A 22,599-nucleotide genomic window follows, 5' to 3' on the forward strand; every position below is an offset into this window, starting at 1 on the left:
GCAGTGGCAGAGAAAACAGTCTATAACTTGGATGACTGGAGTCTCTGACAATTCTATGGACTTTCCTCTGACACCACCTATTATATAGATCCTGGATGGCAGGAAGCTTGGCCCCAGTGATGTACTGGGCCGTTCGCACTACCCTCTGTACCGCATTATGGTCAGATGCCGAGCAGTTGCCATACCAGGCGGTGATGCAACTGGTCAGGATGCTCTCGATGGTGCAGCTGTAGAACCTTTTGAGGATCTGGGGACCCATGCCAAATCTTTTCAGTCTCCTGAGGGGGAAAAGGTTTTGTCGTGCCCTCTTCACGACTGTCTTGGTGTGTTTGGACCATGATAGTTCGTTGGTGATGTGGACACCAAGGAACTTGAAACTCTCGACCCGCTCCACTACAGCCCTGTCGATGTTAATGGGGGGCCTGTTCGGCCCACCTTTTTCCTGTAGTCCACGATCATCTCCTTTGTCTTGCTCTCATTGAGGGAGCGGTTGTTATCCTGGCACCACACTGCCAGTTCTCTGACCTCCTCCCTATAGGCCGTCTCCATCGTTGTCGGTGATCAGACATACCACTTTTGTGTTGTCAGCAAACTTAATTATGGTGTTGGAGTCGTGTTTGGCCACGCAGTCGTGGGTGAACAGGGAATACAGGAGGGGACTAAGTACACACCACTGAGTGAAGGGGCGGTAATCATTTAGGCAGGTTACATTTGCTTCCTTGGGCACATGGACTATGGTGGTCTGCTTGAAACATCTAGGTATTACAGACTCGGTCAGGGAGAGGTTGAAAATGTCAGTGAAGACACTTGCCAGTTTGTCCGCATATGCTTTGAGTACCCGACCTGGTAATCCGTCTGGCCCAGCGGCTTTGTGAATGTTGACCTGTTTAAAAGGTTTTGTTCACATCGGCTACCGAGATTGTTATCACACAGCCATCCAGAACAGCTGGTGCTCTCGTGCATGCTTCAGTGTTGCTTGCCTCGAAGCGAGCATAAAAGGCATTTAGCTCGTCTGGTAGGCTCGCGTCACTGGACAGCTCGCATCTGGGCATCCCTTTGTAGTCCGTAATAGTTTTCAAGCCCTGCCACATCCGTAGAGCTTCAGAGCCGGTGTAGTAGGATTCAATCTTAATCCTGTATTGACGCTTAGCTTGTTTGATGGTTCGTCTGCGGGCATAGCGGGATTTCTTATAAGCGTCCGGATTAGTCTCCCGCTCCTTGACAGCGGCAGCTCTAGCCTTTAGCTCAATGCGGATGTTGCCTGTCATCCATGGCTTCTGGTTAGGATATGTACGTACAGCTGTCATCGATGCACTTATTGATGAAGCTGATGACTGAGGTGGTGTATTCCTCAATGCCATTGGATGAATACCGGAACATATTCCAGTCTGTGCTAGCAAAACAGTCCTGTAGTGTAGCATCCACGTCATCTGACCACTTCCATATTGAGGGAGTCAGTGGTACTGCCTGCTTTAGTATTTGCTTGTAAGCAGGAATCAAGAGGATAGAATTATGGTCAGATTTGCCAAATGGAGGGCGGGGGAGAGCTTTGTATGCGTCTCTGTGCGTGGAGTGAAGGTGGTCTCGGATTTTTTGCCCCCTGGTTGCACTTGTGACATGCTGGTAAAAATGTGGTAAAACTGATTCGTTTGCCTGCATAAAAGTCCCTGGCCACTAGGAGCGCCGCTTCTGGGTGAGCATTTTCTTCTTCGCTTATGGCCTTATAGAGTTGGTTGATAGCGGTCTTAGTGCCAGACCTGAAGGAAGGATGTGTTTTAGAACAGTGTCATTCATTTATTTGAACTGTTGGTTCATGTTAAGGAATGAATTCTGTGTGTCTCTGAGGTTTTAGAAATGATTTCAAGTATTTGCTTTTGACCCAGCCTGTCTCTCCAGTCTTCACTCCAGAGCCAATCTGCTCCATGTGCTGTAGTGAGGACGGAGTTTTGTCAAACTTAGAGGGAGCGTGTGTGTGGTGTTAATAAGAGAAACCCCAAGTGTTTTGAGAGGTTAGTGTGTCTGCGTGCTTATAACCTGCTCTCACTCCTGACCAGCCGCTCCATGTGACCTGTGAAAGGCAATCTCACATAAAACCATCAAAATAAAAAATTCATATTGAAACTCTTTTCTCTCTGACTCCCAGTTTTTGGTGTAAGATGACCCCTATTTTGCTGCTAGAATACACACGTGGATGTATTTCTTGGGGGAAGAAAATTGTTTTCCCTTATTCCGGGAAACTTTTGGATAGAGATTTAGATTGAACAGTGTCTTTAACTGGTTTGCTTATGTGGTCGTGGTATATTTGTATGGAGCAGTCTGTATTGGTGTTTCTCTGTCTATGGTCCTGAAATAGTCCGTTTTGTGAGCCTGTCCGGGTGTGCAGTGGATATTTTCAGTTTCACTAGTGTGCAGCATGTTTGCTTGCGCATTTGTTTCTGTGTCTGAGTGTTTACAACAGGCGCAGAGCTGCCAAGCAGGCCTAATTCCTTGCTCGTCTCGTGTCTCCTACATGCTGTGGGCGGTCACACCAACATGTCTGACCATTGGGGATTTGAAAATCGATGGCAGGCTTTCTGTATGAAATGTGCTCTTAATGCAGTTTGTGTCGGTGAGGATTCCTTCAGTGCTTCGGGCTTAAGTCAGTGTTGTCAAGCTTTTAAAGGCAGCATGAAAGAAACACTAAAGAGAGAGCTCCTCCAACACGCAGTGGCTGAGAGGCACATCTTGAATGGCTTTTTGAGCGGCTTTTTTCCGTCCGAAGGGCTGAGTTGTTTTGATTTACGGTGGGGGAAATTAGTTGGAGGGAGAGGTTATGGATTCCCATTAGAAAGTGGCATTCGCTAAGTTCCATGTCAAATCAAATTGCATTTGTCACATGCGCCGAATACAACTGGTGTCGACTTACCGTGAAATGCTCGCTTGAGAGCCCTTCCCAATGATGCAGAGTTTAAAAAGAATAGTAACACGAGGATATGATATAATAAAATACACAAGAATGGCGCTATATACGGGGAGTACCAGTACCAGATCAATGTGCAGAAAGAGGTAGATATGTACATGAAGGCAGGGTAAAGTGACTAGACATCAGGATAGATAATGATAAGATATTTGAGGTAGATATGTACATGAAGGCAGGGTAAAGTGACTAGGCATCAGGATAGATAATGATAAGATATTTGAGGTAGATATGTACATGAAGACAGGGTAAAGTGACTAGACATCAGGATAGATAATGATAAGGTATTTGAGGTAGAGATGTACATGAAGACAGGGTAAAGTGACTAGACATCAGGATAGATAATGATAAGATATTTGAGGTAGATATGTACATGAAGACAGGGTAAAGTGACTAGACATCAGGATAGATAATGATAAGATATTTGAGGTAGAGATGTACATGAAGACAGGGTAAAGTGACTAGGCATCTGGATAGATAATGATAAGGTATTTGAGGTAGATATGTACATGAAGGCAGGGTAAAGTGACTAGGCATCAGGATAGATAATGATAAGATATTTGAGGTAGATATGTACATGAAGACAGGGTAAAGTGACTAGACATCAGGATAGATAATGATAAGGTATTTGAGGTAGAGATGTACATGAAGACAGGGTAAAGTGACTAGACATCAGGATAGATAATGATAAGATATTTGAGGTAGATATGTACATGAAGACAGGGTAAAGTGACTAGACATCAGGATAGATAATGATAAGGTATTTGAGGTAGAGATGTACATGAAGACAGGGTAAAGTGACTAGGCATCTGGATAGATAATGATAAGGTATTTGAGGTAGATATGTACATGAAGGCAGGGTAAAGTGACTAGGCATCTGGATAGATAATGATAAAAGTCAAATAAAGAACAGAGTAGTAGCAGCAGCAGCAGATGTTGAGTGTAAAAGTGTGCCCCGTAGCTCAATCGATGTAAAGAGCAGGCCATTTAGGGTGAATTACAAAGTGTTGCTTCACTGAGGGAGAGCCCCTGACCTGAGCACTCATGTCACTGTACAAATAAAAAAACAATCAAATTGTCAGTAGACCAATTGACCAATCACAAGCCACAAGCCTTGTCAGAAGCTCAATCAAAAGACAACACACTTTCATTTGACCAATTACACCCATGGCACTGCCAATGCTCCATTAAGGCTGATAATAATGCATTGTGGTTACAGGTTGTAGACATTTTTTACTCCTGACCATAGAAATGTATACATTGACCTTTTTTACTTTATGGATGGTAAGTGTAAATTGCAGACTTGTTGGACTTCACAGAATACTTTGCCTGTTGCACTGGACAGAAATGTACTTATTTTCATGCACCTCTGCCTTCATGCTATCTTTTTATTACCTAAGTTACTCCTCCCCCCCCCCCCCCCCCCCCCCCATCACTCAACCTCTACCAGCGTTTGGCTTGACTGTTCACCTCCCACTGCCTTTCAAGGGCAGGCCTATCCTTATTTTTTTAGGAGACATAATGATTCTCTTGTAGCTAGAATAGGATTGCATTTTCTGTTTCTCTCCTCTCCCTCCCTCTCTCCATTCGCCCTTTCCCTGTTCCGGCGGCTGCAGCTCCCTCCACGGAAGCACCGTGCTATCGCTCCACCGCAGCGAAAGCGAGGGATGAAAGACAAATCAAAACACCTTATTTCCCTCAGGCCCTCACGCCGTCGAGATTGAATTTGAGTTTTCTCATCTTCTTTCTCATCTTTTCTCACCCCCCCCCCCCCCTCCCTCGCCCCAACCATCCATTGCAATACTTCTGAAACCAGCCCCTTTCACAACTGGTGGGATATGGTATTGTTTGGCGTAAGGAATAAAGAGGAGCACACATCTATCTACCAGTGCAAGACCTCTAACCCGATAATAAGAATCTAATAATCATACGCATAATCTACTGGCTGAGCTTGAACGTTGAACATCTTCGGCGTTGAGACTGAAGGTTATGACCCAGAAGTCAACGTTGTTCTTCACTTAAATTGATATGGCAATCGTCGTAGTTGTGTCGCCGTCGTGTCAATGACTCGCCTTTCTTACTTCCCGTAGCCAGAGTGGACACGCTGATCGCTGACACCAATTTTCGCCCAGCAATTTTAATGCTAAAGAACACCCTATTGAATCATAGGAATTTGGAAGGAATCTCTCTTCAGTATGAAAGTTGAGACCTGGTCAGATCAGTGGGGGTAAAAGTACTCAATTGTCATACTTGAGTAAAATTCCCTATATTAAGCAAACCAGATGGTATAATCTTCTTAGTTTTTTATTTATACCCCACCAAAAATTGTAACCCAATTTTCATCATATCCCATTGGTAGTTAGTCTTGTCCCATCGCTGCAACTCCCGTACGGACTCGGGAGAGGCGAGGGTTGAGAGCCGTGCGTCCTCCAAAACACAACCCTGCCAAGCCGTACTGTTTCTTGACACACTGCGCACTTAACCCGGAAGCCAGCCGCACCAATGTGTCGGAGGAAACGCCGTACACCTGACGACCGTGTCAGCGTGCACTGTGCCCGGCCCGCCACAGGAGTCGCTAGAGCGCGATGGGACCTGGATGACGCTGGGCCAATTGTGCTTAGCATCATGTCTGAGTGTGTCCCTGGCTGTCCGTATATTTTAAAAACAAGAACATCAAAGGGCCTCCCGGTCGCGGCCGGCTGTATCGAACCAGGATCTGTGGTAACGCAGCTAGTGCCTTAAACCGCTGCGCCACTCGGGAGGGCCCTTGATGTTATTGTTTTTAAAATGTACGGACAGCCAGAGACACAGTCAGACATTATTTACAAACGCAGTATTTGTGTTTAGTGAGTCCTCCAGATCAGAGGCACTAGGTATGACAATACTTTATATGAAAAGGTACGTGAATTGGACAGAATTGCTGTCCTGCCTGAGCATTCAAAATGTAACAACTACTTTTGGGTGCCAGTGAAAAAGGTATGGAGTAAAAGAAACATATTATCTTCAGGAATGTAGTGGAGTAAAAGTTGTCAAAAATGTCAAAAGTAAAGTTGTTTTTTGGGGTATCTATACTTAAGTAGTACTTTAAAGTATTTTTACTTTACACCACTGGTCAGGATGCTCCTCTCTAAATCGATGACTTTTTTTACAGCCACTGACCCATGTGGAGCAAAAAAGCAGCTGGTTAAATGCGGCCTCTGTGGATTGACTGTGGGCAAACACTGAGGCCAAACAGATGCAGCTGTGCTAACACTGGGTCTAAGCAGGGCTGAGCTGGCCATCCAGCAGTCTGGTACCCCGGCCTGGCACCCTTCATCTGGCTACTGAGGCATAACGTGATGCCACTAATACCCTAACATGACTTTCCCCTCAGATCATCGACAGACAACTTATTAGTTAGCTGGGCTGAATGACCAGACAGGTCTCTGGTTCTGCCTTTGTTGTGTCCTTGGCCCTAACTCACCACTGGATTTTATTTGTCCTTACAGCTTCGTTTTTTATGGACGCTGTAGATGCACTGGCCTTAGATCAGAACAGATCTCACGGCTGCTTACTGATTCATGAGCGGCTCGTGAGCGAAGCCGGTGAAACGGCTCCGAGACCTCCGTAATAAAAAGCGACGGGCGCACGAGCCAGCCTAAATGGGCCAATCCTGAAACCTCTAATCGCCAAAAGAGGCATTTAGCGTTCAAGCCTTCGGGTGAAATAGGGTACACGGTGGGGAGGTGCAGGGGGGGGGGGGGGGGGGGGGGCTAGTCATTGGACGAAGGAAGGACACCTGGCTGGAGTTTGACTTGGCTACCTAAAACATATAATCCCTCCTACCCCCACCCAACTAACCCCCTCACAACCGCCCCTTTTCATTTTCAATCACAGGACTGAATATTAGTCTTTAATAGGGTCATAATTGTGCTAGCATATTTGCTGTCATCCACCATTAGCCATGATTAATTAGGCCATTTAATTTAGCTTAACGTGTCGGTCATGAGGAATGGTGCATGGGAACAAGGCAGAGAGATGGAATCAGCACAATCTGCTCCCCGTCATCATCACGCGCTCTCTCTCATTGGGTTCATCATGATCTCGGCAATCACCTGCTTAAGTTTTACTGTAGTTTCAGGGGGACCAAGCTGTTAGACCGGCACGTGTGTGTTAAGTGTGTCTCCTGTTCCGTTCACCTCTTGGATGTTATGTTAAAAGAGAAATGCTCATCGACTTACTTCGCTAAAGGGCTGACGTGAAATGTTCTATGCAATGATTTTTTTCTAGTTGTCGAAGTTCTAGTTTAAGTGGTTCCGTGGAAGAACGACTGTTGTACACATGGCCGTCATAGTTTCTACATATGTTACATACTATAGCTGCTCAAGAATAAAGACCAGTACATTGGACTGGGGAAAACAGAAAATGTATCCCCATAAGGATGTGATTATTAGCAAAGAGCATTTCTTTCTAGGCCAGAAACAAACTACGCACACCCTTGGGTGTTCATGTCTGGGCCTGGATCTGGGCTATGTTCAATACGAACATGATCAACACTGCTATTTAAGACTGGAATTGGAAAGTTGATATATGTAGTAGAATTATCTGTTAGTTCTTGGTAAAAGATTCAAATAATTCATCACATTTGGTAACAACCTAATATAAAATTCAACATAAATTTAACAGGTTCTGAAAACACACAGTATCAGTCAAAAGTTTGGACACCTACTCATTCAAGGGTTTCTTTCTTCTTTTTTTACTATTTTCTACATTGCAAAATAGTAGTGAAGATGTCAAAACTATGAAATAACATATATGGAATCATGTAACAACCAAAATAGTGTTAAACAAATCAAAATATATTTTAGATTTTAGATTCTTCAAAGTAGCCACCCTTTGCCTTGATGACAGCTTTGCACACTCTTGGCATTCTCTCAACCAGCTTCATGAGGTAGTCACCTGGAATGCATTTCAATTAGCAGGTGTGCCTTGTTAAAAGTTGTAGAATTTATTTCCTAATGCATTTGAGCCAATCAGTTGTGTTGTGACATGGTAGGGGTGGTATACAGAAGATAGCCCTATTTGGTAGAAGACCAAGTCCATATGGCAAGAACAGCTCAGATAAAAGAAACGACAGTCCATCATTACTTTAAGACAAAGGTCAGTCAATACGGAAAATTTCAAGAACTTTGAACGTTTCTTCAAGTGCAGTCGCAAAAACCATCAAGAGCTATGATAAAACTAGCTCTCATGAGGACCACCACAGGAAAGGAAGACCCAGAGTTACCTCTGCTGCAGAGGATAAGTTGATTATAGTTAACTGCACCTCATATTGCAGCCCAAATAAATGCTTTGCAGAGTTCAAGTAACAGACATCTCAATATCAACTGTTCAGAGGTGACTGTGTGAATCAGGTCTTCGTGATTGAATTGCTGCAAAGAAACCACTCCTAAAGGACACCAATAATAAGAAGAGACTTGCCTGGGCCAAGAAACATGAGCAATCGACATTAGACCGGTGGAAATCTGTCCTTTGGTCTGATGAGTCCCAATTAGAGGTTTTTGGTTCCAACTGCCGTGTCGTTGCGGAGAAGGTGACCGGATGATCTCCGCATGTGTGGTTTCCACTGTGAAGCAGGAAGGAGGAGATGTGATGGTGTAGGGGTGCTTTGCTGGTGACACTGTCTGTGATATATTTAGAATTTAAGGCACACTTAACCAGCATGGCTACCACAGAATTCTACATCTATACGCCATCCCATCTGTTTAGTTGGACGGTCATTTGTTTTTCAACAGGGCAATGACCCAAAACACATCCCCAGGCTGTGTAAGGACTATTTGACCAAGAAGGATAGTGATGGAGATGCATCAGATGACCTGGCCTCCACAATCACCCAACCTCAACCCAATTGAGATGGTTCGGGATGAGTTGGACCGCAGAGTGAAGGAAAAGCAGCCAACAAGTGCTCAGCATATGTGGGAACTACTTCAAGACTGTTGGAAAATCATTCCTCATGAAGCTGTTTTGGAGAATGCCAAGAGTGTGCAAAGCTGTCATCAAGGCAAAGGGTGACTACTGTGAAGAATCTAAAATATATTTCAATTTGTTTAACACTTTTTTGGCTACTGCATGATTCCATATGTGTTATTTCATAGTTGATGTCTAAACTATTATTCTACAATGCATAAAATAGTAAAACAAATAAATAAAAACCCTTGAATAAGTAGGTGTGTCCAAACTGTTGACTGGTACTGTAAATATATTTATTTAATGTACCCAGAGTAATACATATTGAGTGCTTTAACAGTAGATCATTTCCCTCTTGAGATAGTTAGGGCTCACAGGCAATCCTCCAGTACAACTGTGTGTTCTTGATGTATGACTTAAAGATTTCAAGTATGATCGCAGTAGAAATCTCAGGATAGATTCCAGGTCTTTCCTTGGTGACTGATGGCCAGACACCGCATTCACCTGCAGAGAACCATCTCACGCAGATACCAAGTGCACGAACCCAATTCTGCTCACCTAGAAATCCACCGGCTTTGCTGTACGGTACAACTGTTCGTGTACTGTAGTGCATTTTCTACCGCCGGATAAATGGCTGTCTGTGTCACGCCCGGCTAAAAGGCATGTCCATGTCAATGGCTGTATATCTCCCGGCAGGCAGCTGGAAATGAGGTCTAATCAGACGGATATTAAAGTCACAATACACTGCTTCCGACTATTACGGCCTGTCAGCACCGGGCCCCCTCTCCTCTCTCGCCCAGATTAGTATTCACCTCTGAATATTTATACACTCACCGTAGGCTTAACCTGGCTGTGTCATTTTCCTCTCACTGCACTGGTCGAGGGTATGGGTGTGTGTACATATGAATATCTTGATTTTTTTTTTTTACACTTTCAGCAGCCGCTGCCTGTTAGGGAAGGAACCCAGACATACCTCCCCCCACACTTGGTCCCCTCTATTATAGTTGTACGTGTTTGTGTGTTCACATGGGCACGTGTGTTATTTGTGGTAGAGACATCTAGGTTGAGTTTGACTGACCGTCCCTTCTTCTCGTGTTGCTCTCAGGTGGAGCCGGAGCTCGGCAGCCCCGGCCCCAGCAGAAGCTCTTCACCATGGACGTGGATGAAGAGGAGAACATGAGTGAGTGTGTCCGTCTCTCTCTTTGTCCAATTGTCTGTCTGCCTGTGTCCATTTGTTCCCTTACTGGCTCCCCTGCTTAGACACACACACACACACACAAAGGACATACACAAAGGACATACACAAACTACAAGCACCGCACACACAGGAAACTCACTGCAGAACTCAATAAATCCCTTGGATTCAACTTATATTGTTCTATGCACACCCTTTTAAAAAATGTCATCCTCACTCACACATTCAAATTGAATTGGACATTTTGGGAGGAATCTGAGCCCCGAGCTCCATCCAGCAGCCGTGCCTATGAATGAGTCTCTGCCCTAGATCCCCACCTCTCTGAACAGACAGAAGAAATGGCTGCCTCGTCTATCCCAGGATGAAATGGATGGTTGCCATTGTAGTTTCACGTACCGGTTTCACGCTGAGGGCCTGCTGACAATGTCACCTTCATAACAATTGGCCGATTTCTGTTAAAAAAAATCCAAAACGCCAGCAACTGGCTCAAAGCAGAGGGGGACATTTCATGGAGTTTTGATACTGGAACTATTGTTATCATTTATCTCCAGGTTAGTTGGCCACTGTAAAGATGGCTACAAAACAGATTACTTTGAGCAAAGGAAATGTGTAATTTACTTGAACACCAGGAGGAGTCCATCATATTTGTTTGTTCCTCAAGTATGCTCACATTCATACCAGCTGGATTCCAGTTTGAAAAACAGTGTTCGGAACATACCCACTGATATGCTCACTGACATTCAAAACATGAATAATATCAAGGTAAATCGACGAGACATTTACATTTTCTGTAGCTGTACTGAAATGAAAGTAATTAGGCCTAAGTATTAATTGACTCAAAAGTCAACTTTCACTGAGTGTACGAAACACTAAGAACACCTTCCTGATATTGAGTTTCCTTTTTGCCCTCAGAACAGCCTCAATTCGTCTGGGAATGGACTCTAGAGGGTGTCGAAAGCGTTCCACAGGGATGCTGGCCCATGTTGACTCCAATGCTTCCCACAGTTGTATCAAGTTGGCTGGATGTCCTTTGGGCGGTGGACCATTCTTGATACACACAGGAAACTGTTGAGCGTGGAAAAACCCTGCAGCATTTCAGTTCTTGACACAAACCGGTGCACCTGGCACCTACTACCATACCTCGTTCAAAGGCACTTAAATCTTTTATCTTGCCCATTCACCATCTGAATGGCACACATCTACAATCCATGTCTCAAGGCTTAAAAATCCTTCTTTAACCTGTGTCCTCCCCTTCATCTACACTGATTTGAAGTGGATTTAACAAGTGACATCAACAAGGGATCATAGCTTTCACCTTGATTCACCTGGTCAGTCTGTCATGGAAAGAGCAGGTGTTCTTAATGTTTTGTACACGGTCTATAATGGCAAAAGCCACTTATTAATGTTACACTATTCATGCCTTTGGTTTTTCTCCTTTTGTAGTTATTTCCCTTACATCCCCTTGTCAAGACTCCTTCTTGCCTGGCTTGTGCATGGCTACCCCAGAGTCCACCGGCCTATTCTCAATGTGTCAGGGATACTCCCCACCTTCAAGACCTCCTCCGAAAAACACTCACACACTTCCATGTTGCGTAATGTGTACATACTGTACCTTAAATCACACGAGGCAAATACATATCTGAAAACTGTCTTGGAATCAACTGCATCCAAAGTAAATGAAGTCATGTACATTTTCGTTTGAGTGGAACATCCTTTAAGGCCATTAAAGAACATCCTTGAACAAGGCAGTTAACCCACTGTTCCTAGGTCGTCATTTGGAAATAAGAATTTGTTCTTAACTGACTTGCCTACTTAAATGAAAAGAAAAAAGGCATGGGCACATAATAAGATATGGCTCAATATTAGTCTGGGTATGTAAGAGACTAGAATTTGGAAACACGTGAGAGCAGGATTTTTTTGTCTTGCTTGTGGGATATGCCCTCTATTTTAGTATGCAGAAACTCGACGAACATCAGCGCCTGTCTGAAGCTACGGATTCTGTGTTCGGAAGTCGATGGAAACCCCAACAGAGCCTCTGAAGAGCTCGGAACTCACCTAGTTTGAAAATGCATAGTTTGATATGTTTTTAAAAAGTAGAGCTCTGCGTTAGCAGAACGTAATGGTTATCAGATCAATTAGGTTGTCTAAAGATCTAAAAAACGTCTCGGAAGTTTGTAATCTCAGGTTGGACCCTTTCATCCTTGTCAGACTTTGTTGGTCTTGCGGAATGTGTCCTCTTTCCTTGCTCTTCCTCGCACTCTTCCCTGCACCCCTCCATCTTCCCAATAAACCCTGTAATTTGCACTGCCGGTTCTCTCTCCCCTGAGTACCGAAAGGAGTAACCTATCAAGCCTTTGCTGGAGGATGTTATAAATGAAAATTTTGCCAACATTCCATCCGCTTTGCCAACAGGACCTGGTGATGTGTGCTCCTTACAATATTCTAGAGCGGCAATTCCACTATTATGAGAGCTAGCTCAGCACTCTAACGCCAACCTATCATTAAAAAGCCAGCAGATAAGAGTAACGGTACTTGTGGGGTGAAGAACATGTAATCAAATCTGCCTGTAAAGTGAAGATCAGTGTGTTCGTATGCGTGTGTGTGCGTACCCCAACTCTTCCACATATTTCCCCCCTGACCCCTCCCTAAACTGACATATCAACAGAAACCTGCCTGACCACGGCTAGCAAATGCAACTAGTTCTCCCTTATGTAGAGGGGAGGAACTCAATATTTATTGTGTTGTGCTGGCCTGATTTTTTTACAATATTTCCTATCACTTATTTCCCCATTTGCATAGTTATTGTATAGATTAAATCCTTCTCGCAATGCCATAGAATCCAACTTCCCTTGAATATCCAAGAAAGTACAGTCCTGTCATTATGACAATGATTGGCTATTTTGCCAAAGCTTAATTGCTAAATGGATTTCCCTCTTGAGGTGTATGTTTGATACTTTGGGGTCAATGTGATATCAGTTAAGCCTCTCTAACAAATAAACATAGCACACATCACCAGTTCAGTTCCAAAGAGTGATATAGGAATCTATCAATTTTACATTTACAAGATCCTGCAACGAAGGCGTTGTAAGTTACTCTTTCTGGGCACCGCAGGTTCGAGCAGCACCGACGTAAAGGAAAACCGTAACCTGGACAACGTCTCCTCCAAAGAGGGGGAGGCTGTGGCTGAGCAGCTCCCCAACGGCAGTGGCGGGGGCAGCAGGAAGCGCCCCTTAGAGGAGGGAAACAATGGCCACACGCACTCCAAGTTCCGGGCCAAGAAGCGTAAGAAAACGCCAGGCCCGGTTCTACCCAAGAATGCCCTTATGCAGCTGAATGAAATTAAGCCGGGGCTGCTGTATAAGCTGCTGTCTCAAACGGGTCCAGTCCACGCTCCCGTGTTTGTCATGACCGTCGAGGTCAACGGGCAGCTGTTCGAGGGCTCAGGTCCCACCAAGAAGAAGGCCAAGCTGAATGCGGCAGAGAAGGCCCTGCGCTCCTTTGTCCAGTTCCCCAACGCCTCCGAAGCGCACCTGGCTATGGGCCGGACACTGACAGTCAACACGGACTTCACATCCGACCAGGCTGACTTCCCAGACATGCTCTTCAACGGGTTTGAGACGCCCGCACAGCCCGAGGACTCCTTTTACCTGGGCTCCAATGGCAGCGGCTGCTTAAACTCGCTGGGAGAGTACTCCATTTCTTCCAACCCAGGTGCTAACTTAGCCCAGGCCCTGTTGCCCCCTCCCTCATCCTTCACCTCGCCCTCGAGCGGCAAGAACCCTGTCATGATCCTCAATGAGCTGAGGCCGGGCCTCAAGTATGACTTTTTGTCCGAGAGCGGCGAGAGCCATGCAAAGAACTTTGTCATGCAGGTGTCGGTGGACTCACAGCAGTTCGAGGGCTCTGGACGAAACAAGAAGCTGGCCAAGGCCCGGGCCGCCCAGGCAGCCCTCTCAGCCCTCTTCAACATGCAGCTGGACCAGACGCCCTCCCGACAGCCCATCCCCAGAGAGGGACTGCAGCTCCACCTACCCCAGGTAAGAGCCCAAACCTAGGTCCCTCTGAACTAGCCCTCTCTGCCCCCAGTTAAGACCCTTTTAGAACAGGTCATAGCACCAAAATTGTATCTGCACCTCACTGACTGTGGAAAAAAAACAGGGTGAACCGTTTTTAATGGGAATGAGTGACACGGTTTATACTCTACATGTAATGTTTTCAGGCGCTGAACAAAGGAATCTCGGCACTTATGCCCTCGAGCACAAAGGTATAACACCCTAGAGGCCAAAACAGAGCTACCCCAGAAAGTATGTCTTCTCTGTAATACATTATGGATAGCCAAATCACTTATGCAAGGCTTTCTTAAACTGTTGTGATTTTTTTTATTTTATATGGGAGTGCATAAAATATTTATAAATATCTGGATGTTTTGGTCAAAGAAACCCATCTGCTGAGAATGAGTTTGAGAATAGGTCTTTGTTATATTGTAAACCGAGGAAACTTTCAATTGGCTTATATGGTTTTAAAGCTGAGGACACAAAGGTGTTTTCACAAATGGAATTAACAATATCTCCTCTAAATCAAAAGGTCTTCGAGCTTATCTAAAGAACTTCAGTGTCAGTCACATGCCTCTGCTACCTCATATTTTAAAGTATTTTCTTTATGAAAGTCCCCCACGGGAACATTTGGTGCTCTTGCCAGTCATCGCTGGGTTTGAGACATTCATTGAACATTGAGATGAAATGATCAGGCCCGACGGATGACAGAAGATGAGACAGGAGATGAAAATGTACGGCGCTTTAGTGCCGAGATGGTGTGTATGCATGCGAGACATCTATTTACACATCTCCCAATCAGGCTCCCCTAATCGCCAGCTGAGAACACCAGGAAATAGCATCTTCATTTACATCTCCTTTTTAAGTCTTGTCGAAACAACCACTATTGACTGTCCAGGCTCTTTCCTACCGAGATGTGACACCTATTCAATTGAGGCACTCAAAGGGGTTACCAGAGTTTAGAGTTAGGGATAATGTGCAATTATTTAAAATGCAATTATTTTTACTTAAGTCTTGTTTAGTTCACTTGTTAGCCTGAATAAAAGCACTCTTTCTGAAGATGTTTTTTTTTAACACTTTCAAAATTGAATGTGATTTTTCTTCAAATGTAATACGATGGTACAGTGCTACTCACACATTGTTTTGGGACAGAGTTGTGTCTCGAGCTTGAGTCTGTGGTTAGGGCTAGTTTTTAGTAAACGTTTATTGCGGTGTTGTAGCTGGGAGTCGGACTGTATCTAGCTCGACTTCATCCCTTTGGCTGGATTTGCACTCCACTAGTCGTGCTCCGTAACTGCTTTGTGACTTCACCACATACACGTTTTGCTACTGGTAATGCTTGGAGTGTAAACCCAGCCTTACAGGTGTTGAAAGAAGGTGTCCCTTTCTAAAGCCTGCTCTTTTCGAAGACTCAATATAGCTTGGTTCAGTTTGATAAGAATTGGGGGTGAGGATGGGGATTGGTCATCACAGAAGTGACTGTCAGTCCTGCCGGTGTGTGCAGAGAGAGTGCAGTCTGCACAAGTAAGCAGCTCGTGGGGCAGACTGTCAATGGCTTCAATTGTCTCTTCTCCCCGGGAACATTTCCCGCTTTTTTCTTTCTTTACTCTCACTCCACTTGTCATCGGTCTGCTTCCTTCAAACAGGCAGCTCGTGTCAATGATTCTGCACCTGCTAATTGGTCTATTAATTCTCTGTCGGTTAATATTTATTCAATTTACCATCAACCGAGCGCTCCATATGGACGGGGCTAATTAGAAAATCAGGGAAACATGAGTGATAGAATACCCTGTTAGTTATTGCCAGACTGGAATTGCCTCACTGTTTTTGGCAGGCTGTTTTGTTCCCCAGAGGATAACAGAGACGTCCACACGTTTCTGCACTGCCTGCAACCAACCCGTGGAATTCAGAAGTCAAATTATCCCCGCTCCAACTGGGTGACTCTGAAGTATCGGGGAAGTGATATTTGAACTCATTTTGTTAATTTGTGCCCCTTCAGCCGTTGCCTCTCCTTGGTTGTAATCCTTTTCTCCATTTAATAACACGAATCTAAATATTTACACAAGTTCGTTACCAGAATAGACACAATTTCTTTATTACAATCAGCATTTAATAACACATTGAAATATTTGCAAACATAATGAAAATGATCATGAAAAGGTAGTACATAGAATGTAAGACAAGAAGTGAAGACCTCGAGATCCTGAACATTAAATGATGTTGTACTCCGTCTGTGATCAAAGTCCGTTGTGGCTTTTTGATTGTTCAGGCCGCATGGAGGAGGAGATGACTGTGTGTACTTTCTGTTTAATTTGAGGTTCCTCCTTCAGGTTGCTCCTTTGGTCCTGAGTTGGTGCCCTTATGCTTGTTGCTCTTCTGTTGGTTCCTTGCTTGAGTTGCAAAGGCTGTGCTCTAGTTGTCTTCTTCTTTTCTTGAGGGAGGAACGCTTCAAATCGTCCTCCAGCTAAAATGGTTTTACTTTTACTGTTGATCCGTGATGGCATCAGCTCCCCCACTTGATTGAGCAGGATGAAATGAGCAGGATAAACTCATCCCAAACAGGCAACCTCTACCTGGAGCCTGTGGTTGTTGTGTTGCGTGTCACATCTCTGCTGTGTGTGTGTGTGCGGTCCCAGGTCCTCGCCGACGCAGTCTCTCGCCTGGTTGTGGACAAGTTCAGCGAGCTGACGGACAACTTCACTTCCCCCCACGCGCGGCGGAAAGTCCTGGCAGGGGTCGTCATGACAACAGGTACGCTTTGTTACTAGGCCTAATGGGAAAACACTGCGTTCTCTACTCTCGGGAGCAATGCTGACGCCAAACGGTACACCACTGGATTTGTACAGACCATAAAAACATTGATAGTTAATTGATAGTGCATGATACTGCTGTTCATCATTGGCTTTGTAAGCCTCATTTCCTATTCATACTTTAAAAAAAATAATCTACAAAAATACATATTTGTATGTGTACATAAGAACTACAGTTCCTTCAGAAAGTATTCATAACCCGTGACTCAATCCACATTTTGTTGTTACATCCTGATTTTAAAAGATTCAATAGATTTTGTTCTTACCCATTTACACACAATACCCCATAATGACAAAGTCATATCTCGTTTACATAAGTATTCACACCCCTAGATGCTCAGGTGCATCTCATTTCCTTTGATAATTCCTTGACGTCACTGCAACTTGATTTGAAGTCTACCTGTGTACAATCAAATTGTTTGGACATGATTTAAAAAGGAACACAGTTGTCTATATAATGTCCCACAGTTGACAGTGCATGTCAGAGCAGAAACTGTACCATGAAGTCCAATGAACTGTCCGTAGATCTCAGAGAGAATTGTGATGAGACATATATGTGGGGAAGGGTATAGAACAATATCTAGAGTGTTGAACGTTTCCAAGAGCACTGTGAGCTCCGTTATTGGGAAGAAAAAAAAATATGGAACTACCACACTGCCTAGATATGGCCTTCCGACCAAATTGAGCAACCAGGGCAAGAAGGACTTTGGTCATGGAGGTGACCAAGAACCCAATGGCCACTCTGACAGAACTACACAGTTCCTTGGCTGAGATGGGAGAACCTGCCAGAAGGATAACAGTCTCTACAGCATTTCACTAGTCTGGGCTTTATGAGAAAGTGGCCAGACAGCACTCCTGGAGCTTGCAAAAAGGCACCTGAAAGACTGATAGCCTAAGGCAAAATATTCTGTGATCTGATGAGACAAAAATGTAACTCTTTGGCCTGAATGCAAAGCGCTGTCTGTAGAAAACCAGGCACAGCTCATCACCCGTCTAACTCCATTCCTAAAGTGAAGCATGGTGGTGGCAGCATCACGCTATTGGGATGCTGGGAAACTGGTAAGGATAGAGGGAACAATGAATGAAGCCAAATACAGGCAAATCCTTGATGAGAACCTGCTTCAGAGTGCAAACAACCTTAAACTGGGGGCGAAGATTTCCATTCCAACAGGACAAGACCCCAAGCATACAGCCAAAGCAACGCTGGAATGGCTTCAGAACAAGAATGTGAAAGTCCTTGAGTGGCCCAGCCCAAACCCCAGACTTGAATCCCATTTTTAAAAAACTTGAAAATTGCGGATTACCGCTGCTTGCTAATTTAAGAGGTTGAGAAAATCTGCAAGGAAGAATGGAAGAAAATCCACAAATGCAGATATGCAAAGCTGATACATACATACCCAAGACGACTCATAGCTGTAATCGCCACCAAAGGTGCTTCTACAAAGTATTGACTCGGGTGTGAATACCAGTGCTTAATTTGTCAAATAGGGAGGTCCCGGAACACAGTGAGCACGAGTAGGGGGGTTATCCGGGGGGCTCTGAGGTACCCGAACACATTGAGAGAAAAAAAGTGTCAAACACAACATAGCTATAGATAGAGTAAACAGCCAATTAGTCTACTATCTATGGTGGTGAAACAGACAGCACTCTCCAAGGTGCCTATTTAATTCAAAGCATTTTAGACATCACTGCAGTATGCCCACATACTTGAGTATAGCTGTGGGGCTTAAACAAGTCTCATTTTCTACAACCGCCATATGCATACATACAGTACCAGTCAAAACTTGGAACCACCTACTCATTCAAGGGTTTTTCTTTATTTGTACAACTTTCTACATTGTAGATTAATGAGGACATCAAAACTATGAAATAACACAAATGGAACCATGTAGTAACCAAATATAGTGTTAAACAAATCAAAACATATTTGAGATTCTTCAAAGTAGCCACTCTTTGCCTTGATGACAGCTTTGCACACTCTTGGCATTCTCTCAACCAGCTTCACCTGGAATGCTTTTCCAACAGTCTTGAAGGAGTTCCCACATATGCTGATCACTTGTTGGCTGCTTTTCTTTCACTCTGCGTACCAACTCATCCCAAACCATCTCAATTGGGTTGAGGTCGGGTGATTATGTGTAGGCCAGGTCATCTGATGCAGCACTCCATCACTCTCCTTGGTTAAATAGCCCTTACACAGCCTGGAGATGTGTTTTAGGTCATTGTCCTGTTGAAAAACAAATGATAGTTGCACTAAGTGCAAAAACCAGATGGGATGGCATATCGCTGAGGAATGCTACGGTAGCCATGCTAGTTAAGTGTGTCTTAAATTCTAAATAAATCACAGACTGTGTCACCAGCAAAGCACCATCACACCTCCTCCTCCATGCTTCACGGTGGGAACCACACATGCGGAGATCATCCGTTCACCTACACGGCAGTTGAAACCAAAAATCTCACATTTGGACTCATCAGACCAAAGGACAGATTTCCACCGGTTTAATGTCCATTGCTCATGTTTCTTGGCCAAAGCAAGTCTCTTCTTCTTATTGGTGTCCTTTAGTAGTGGTTTCTTTGCAGCAATTCGACCATGAAGGCCTGATTCATGCAGTCTCCTCTGAACAGTTGATGTTTGGTTGTGTCTGTTACTTGAACTCTGTGAAGCATTTATTTGGGCTGCAATCTGAGGTTCAGTTAACTCAATTGAACTTATGCTCTGCAGCAGAGGTAACTGTGGGATTTATTTTCCTTTGGCGGTCCTCATGATAGCCAGTTTCATCATAGCGCTTGGTTTTTGCAAATGCACTTGAAGAAACTTTCAAAGTTGACATTTTGCAGATTGCCTGTCCTTCATGTCTTAAAGTAATGATGGACTGTTGTTTCCCTTTGCTTATTTGCGGTGTTCCTGCCATAATATGGACTTGGTCTTTTACCAAATAGGGCTATCTTCTGTATACCACCCCTACCTTGTCACAACACAACTGATTGCCTCAAACACATTAAGAAGGAAAGAAATTCCACAAATTAACTTTTAACAAGGCACACCTGTTAATTGAAATTCATTGCAGGTACTACTTTGTCATGAATCTGGTTGAGAGAATGCAAAGCTGTCAAGGCAAAGGGTGGCTACTTTGAAGAATCTCACATATAAAATATATTTTGACCTAACACTTTTTTGTTTACTACATGATTCCATGTGTTATTTCATTATTTTGATGTCTTCACTATTATTCTACAATGTAGAAAATAGTTTTTTTTTTTTTATAAAAAAAAAACTTGAATGAGTAGGTGTGTCAACTTTTGACTGGTATTGTAAATTCTCAGCTGGGGGGCTTATAAGACCCACATTTCATATAATTTTCAAGACGTATAGCAGTAGAACAAATGTCACAATATCGGAATATAACTTCAAGTAAAATAATCAATGTTCAGTAGGCTACAGCAGAACACACACATGTTAGGAATGTCATGTTCATATTACAAAGTTGTTATGTACTGTGAAGGTAAAGAGAAAAAAAAGTCCTTCCTTAGTTTTCAAAACCTCCCACAATGACTCTCCCCATGTCAAGTCCATTTTAACTCCCTGAGAGTCCTGGGGCTGTGACATTTAGCTTCATAAGTCTGTTCTGAACACTCTAGCTGTTGCGTATTTTGAGTGTTAACTATAACCTGGATCTACAAGTCTTTCTGCCACCAAATGCACCTTGGTTTCGGGCATGTTCAAAAAACCTTTTTTCTGAGGGCTCATAGGATGTTAATTTACTGTACATTCCACCCACTCTTTTGCTAGTTTAATCCCTCCAGTCGTTTCTAGACCCAAGCCCCCTACCTTTTTGCGTGTTGTGCAGCCCAACTTTAAATTCTGCATGACAAGCCAGGGCTTATACGTTTGCTTGTTCTTGTACAGCAAATTGCACCTGCTCCGAGCACTTCATCGGTGGATGCACTGCCCCCCTCCCCCACCAGCTCCCCGTCTCCCGCTGAGTCTGAATCACTAGTAGGCTTACTAGCTAGTGGAGGTGCCGGTGGTGATGCTGAACTGGTGGGATTAGCGGCACTGCTAGCTAAGGCATCGCCAACAGTTTGCCCATCACTTCTCTCCTTTGGACAGTTCTCTGGCTCGTTCTGGGTTCAATTCACCATCTTTCTCAGGATTTTTGGACTTAAAAAATATCAAACTCGATTGCCTTTTCTTATCCATTTTTTATTTGGCTTTCCCACAATTAAAATTCAGTAGGATGACAACACGTGATGTGATAACGTAAGGACGACCTCTTCACTAGCTGACCACTACTACCAAGACGTGTGTCAAGATCAGTTCCTTACATCACCGGCCCTCCCCATAACCTCTAAGTACAAATAAGAGAGCAGGACTGGAATCAGTGTGGCAGGATAGGATGATTACACAGAAGGATCACCACACTATTACATGATTGATGCCGGAACAAACAAAGTCAAATCTGAGAGGTACCTGTTCAAATTAAGCACTGGTGAATACTTAGTGGTTCTTCCTTTAAAAGTTACGAGCTTATGCCGCGACCGTTTGTGGTAGATGGTGGCATTCTGTCATTGCACCACACTATCACAAGGGGGAGTTAAAACACTGATCTATCGGTAGTCTAAGCTGTGGCAATTAATGGAGGCGTCTCTCCTCTGGCACTAGAGTCCTGCATCAGGCAACAACAACAAACTGTCGGTGGTTCTGAAGTTAAGAGAGAACTTGGGTAAATACAATGGGGGAATTCCACTTGACATGTGGACTGACGATTTTCGAAAAATAGGCACGGTGTGCTTTTGGTTTCTCTCCCTCTAAAAACAGAAATAAATAATACAAAAAAAGTGGCTTTATTTACAAATTAGTACGAATGTCTCACCCAATGTTCAAGAATGGCCTTTTTCCCTTTTCAGATTACAAGCGCTCACTTTTGGTTATTTGAAACTAAATCTCCAAAATATTATTATTTTTTAAACAAGCCATAGAAATTTGGTTGCAATTTCAGTATTAAAAAAAAAAGAAAAAAGTAAGGAACTTGTCTGTCGGCCCTGCATTAAAGATCAAAATTGGTTAAAGAAAATTGTGATAAACAATATATACCACCGTCTCTTGCGCATGTCATTTTACTTTCATTACGCATCCTTATTTACAAATCTATTATTAGTATTATTGCATTAGAATTATATAAAAGTCCCTTAGGGCAAATCTGGTCTGTGAGAATATCTAACGACGCGAGCATAAAAGGCATTTAGTTCGTCTGGTAGGCTCGGTCAGCTCGCGTCGGGGTTTCCCTTTGTAGTCCGTAAAACTTTTCAAGCCCTGCCACATCTGACGAGCGTCAGAGCTGGTGTAGTAAGATTCAGTCTTAATCCTGTATTGACGCTTTGCTTGTTTGATGGTTCATCTGCTGGGATAGCGGGATTTTTTATAAGCGTCCAGATTAGTGTCCTGCTCCTTGAAAGCGGCAGATCTAGCCTTTAGCTCGATGCGGATGTTGCCTGTAATCCATGGCTTCTGGTTGGGATATGTACAGTATGTACGTTCACTGTGGGGAAGATGTCGACAATGCACTTATTGATGAAGCCGATGACTGAGGTGGTATCAATGCTATTGGATGAATCCCGGAATATATTCCAGTCTGTGCTAGC

The 22,599-nt window shown here is 43.9% G+C and overlaps 1 protein-coding gene across 6 annotated transcripts in view; it reads left to right on the forward strand.

The window, feature by feature from the left end:
* The window catches only part of LOC129821379 (double-stranded RNA-specific editase 1-like), a 180,287-nt gene that overhangs the window by 131,730 nt on the left and 25,958 nt on the right, over positions 1-22,599 (forward strand). For all 6 annotated transcript variants that reach the window (XM_055878994.1, XM_055878993.1, XM_055878997.1 and 3 more), the window contains 3 exons: positions 10,008-10,082; positions 13,209-14,134; positions 16,786-16,900. In XM_055878994.1, coding sequence (XP_055734969.1) covers positions 10,055-10,082; positions 13,209-14,134; positions 16,786-16,900 — 1,069 coding nt within the window. In that variant the 5' untranslated portion in view covers positions 10,008-10,054. The remainder of the gene's footprint in view (positions 1-10,007; positions 10,083-13,208; positions 14,135-16,785; positions 16,901-22,599) is intronic.

This window comes from Salvelinus fontinalis, chromosome 23, assembly GCF_029448725.1.
Source record: "Salvelinus fontinalis isolate EN_2023a chromosome 23, ASM2944872v1, whole genome shotgun sequence".
Classification (NCBI taxonomy): domain Eukaryota; kingdom Metazoa; phylum Chordata; class Actinopteri; order Salmoniformes; family Salmonidae; genus Salvelinus; species Salvelinus fontinalis.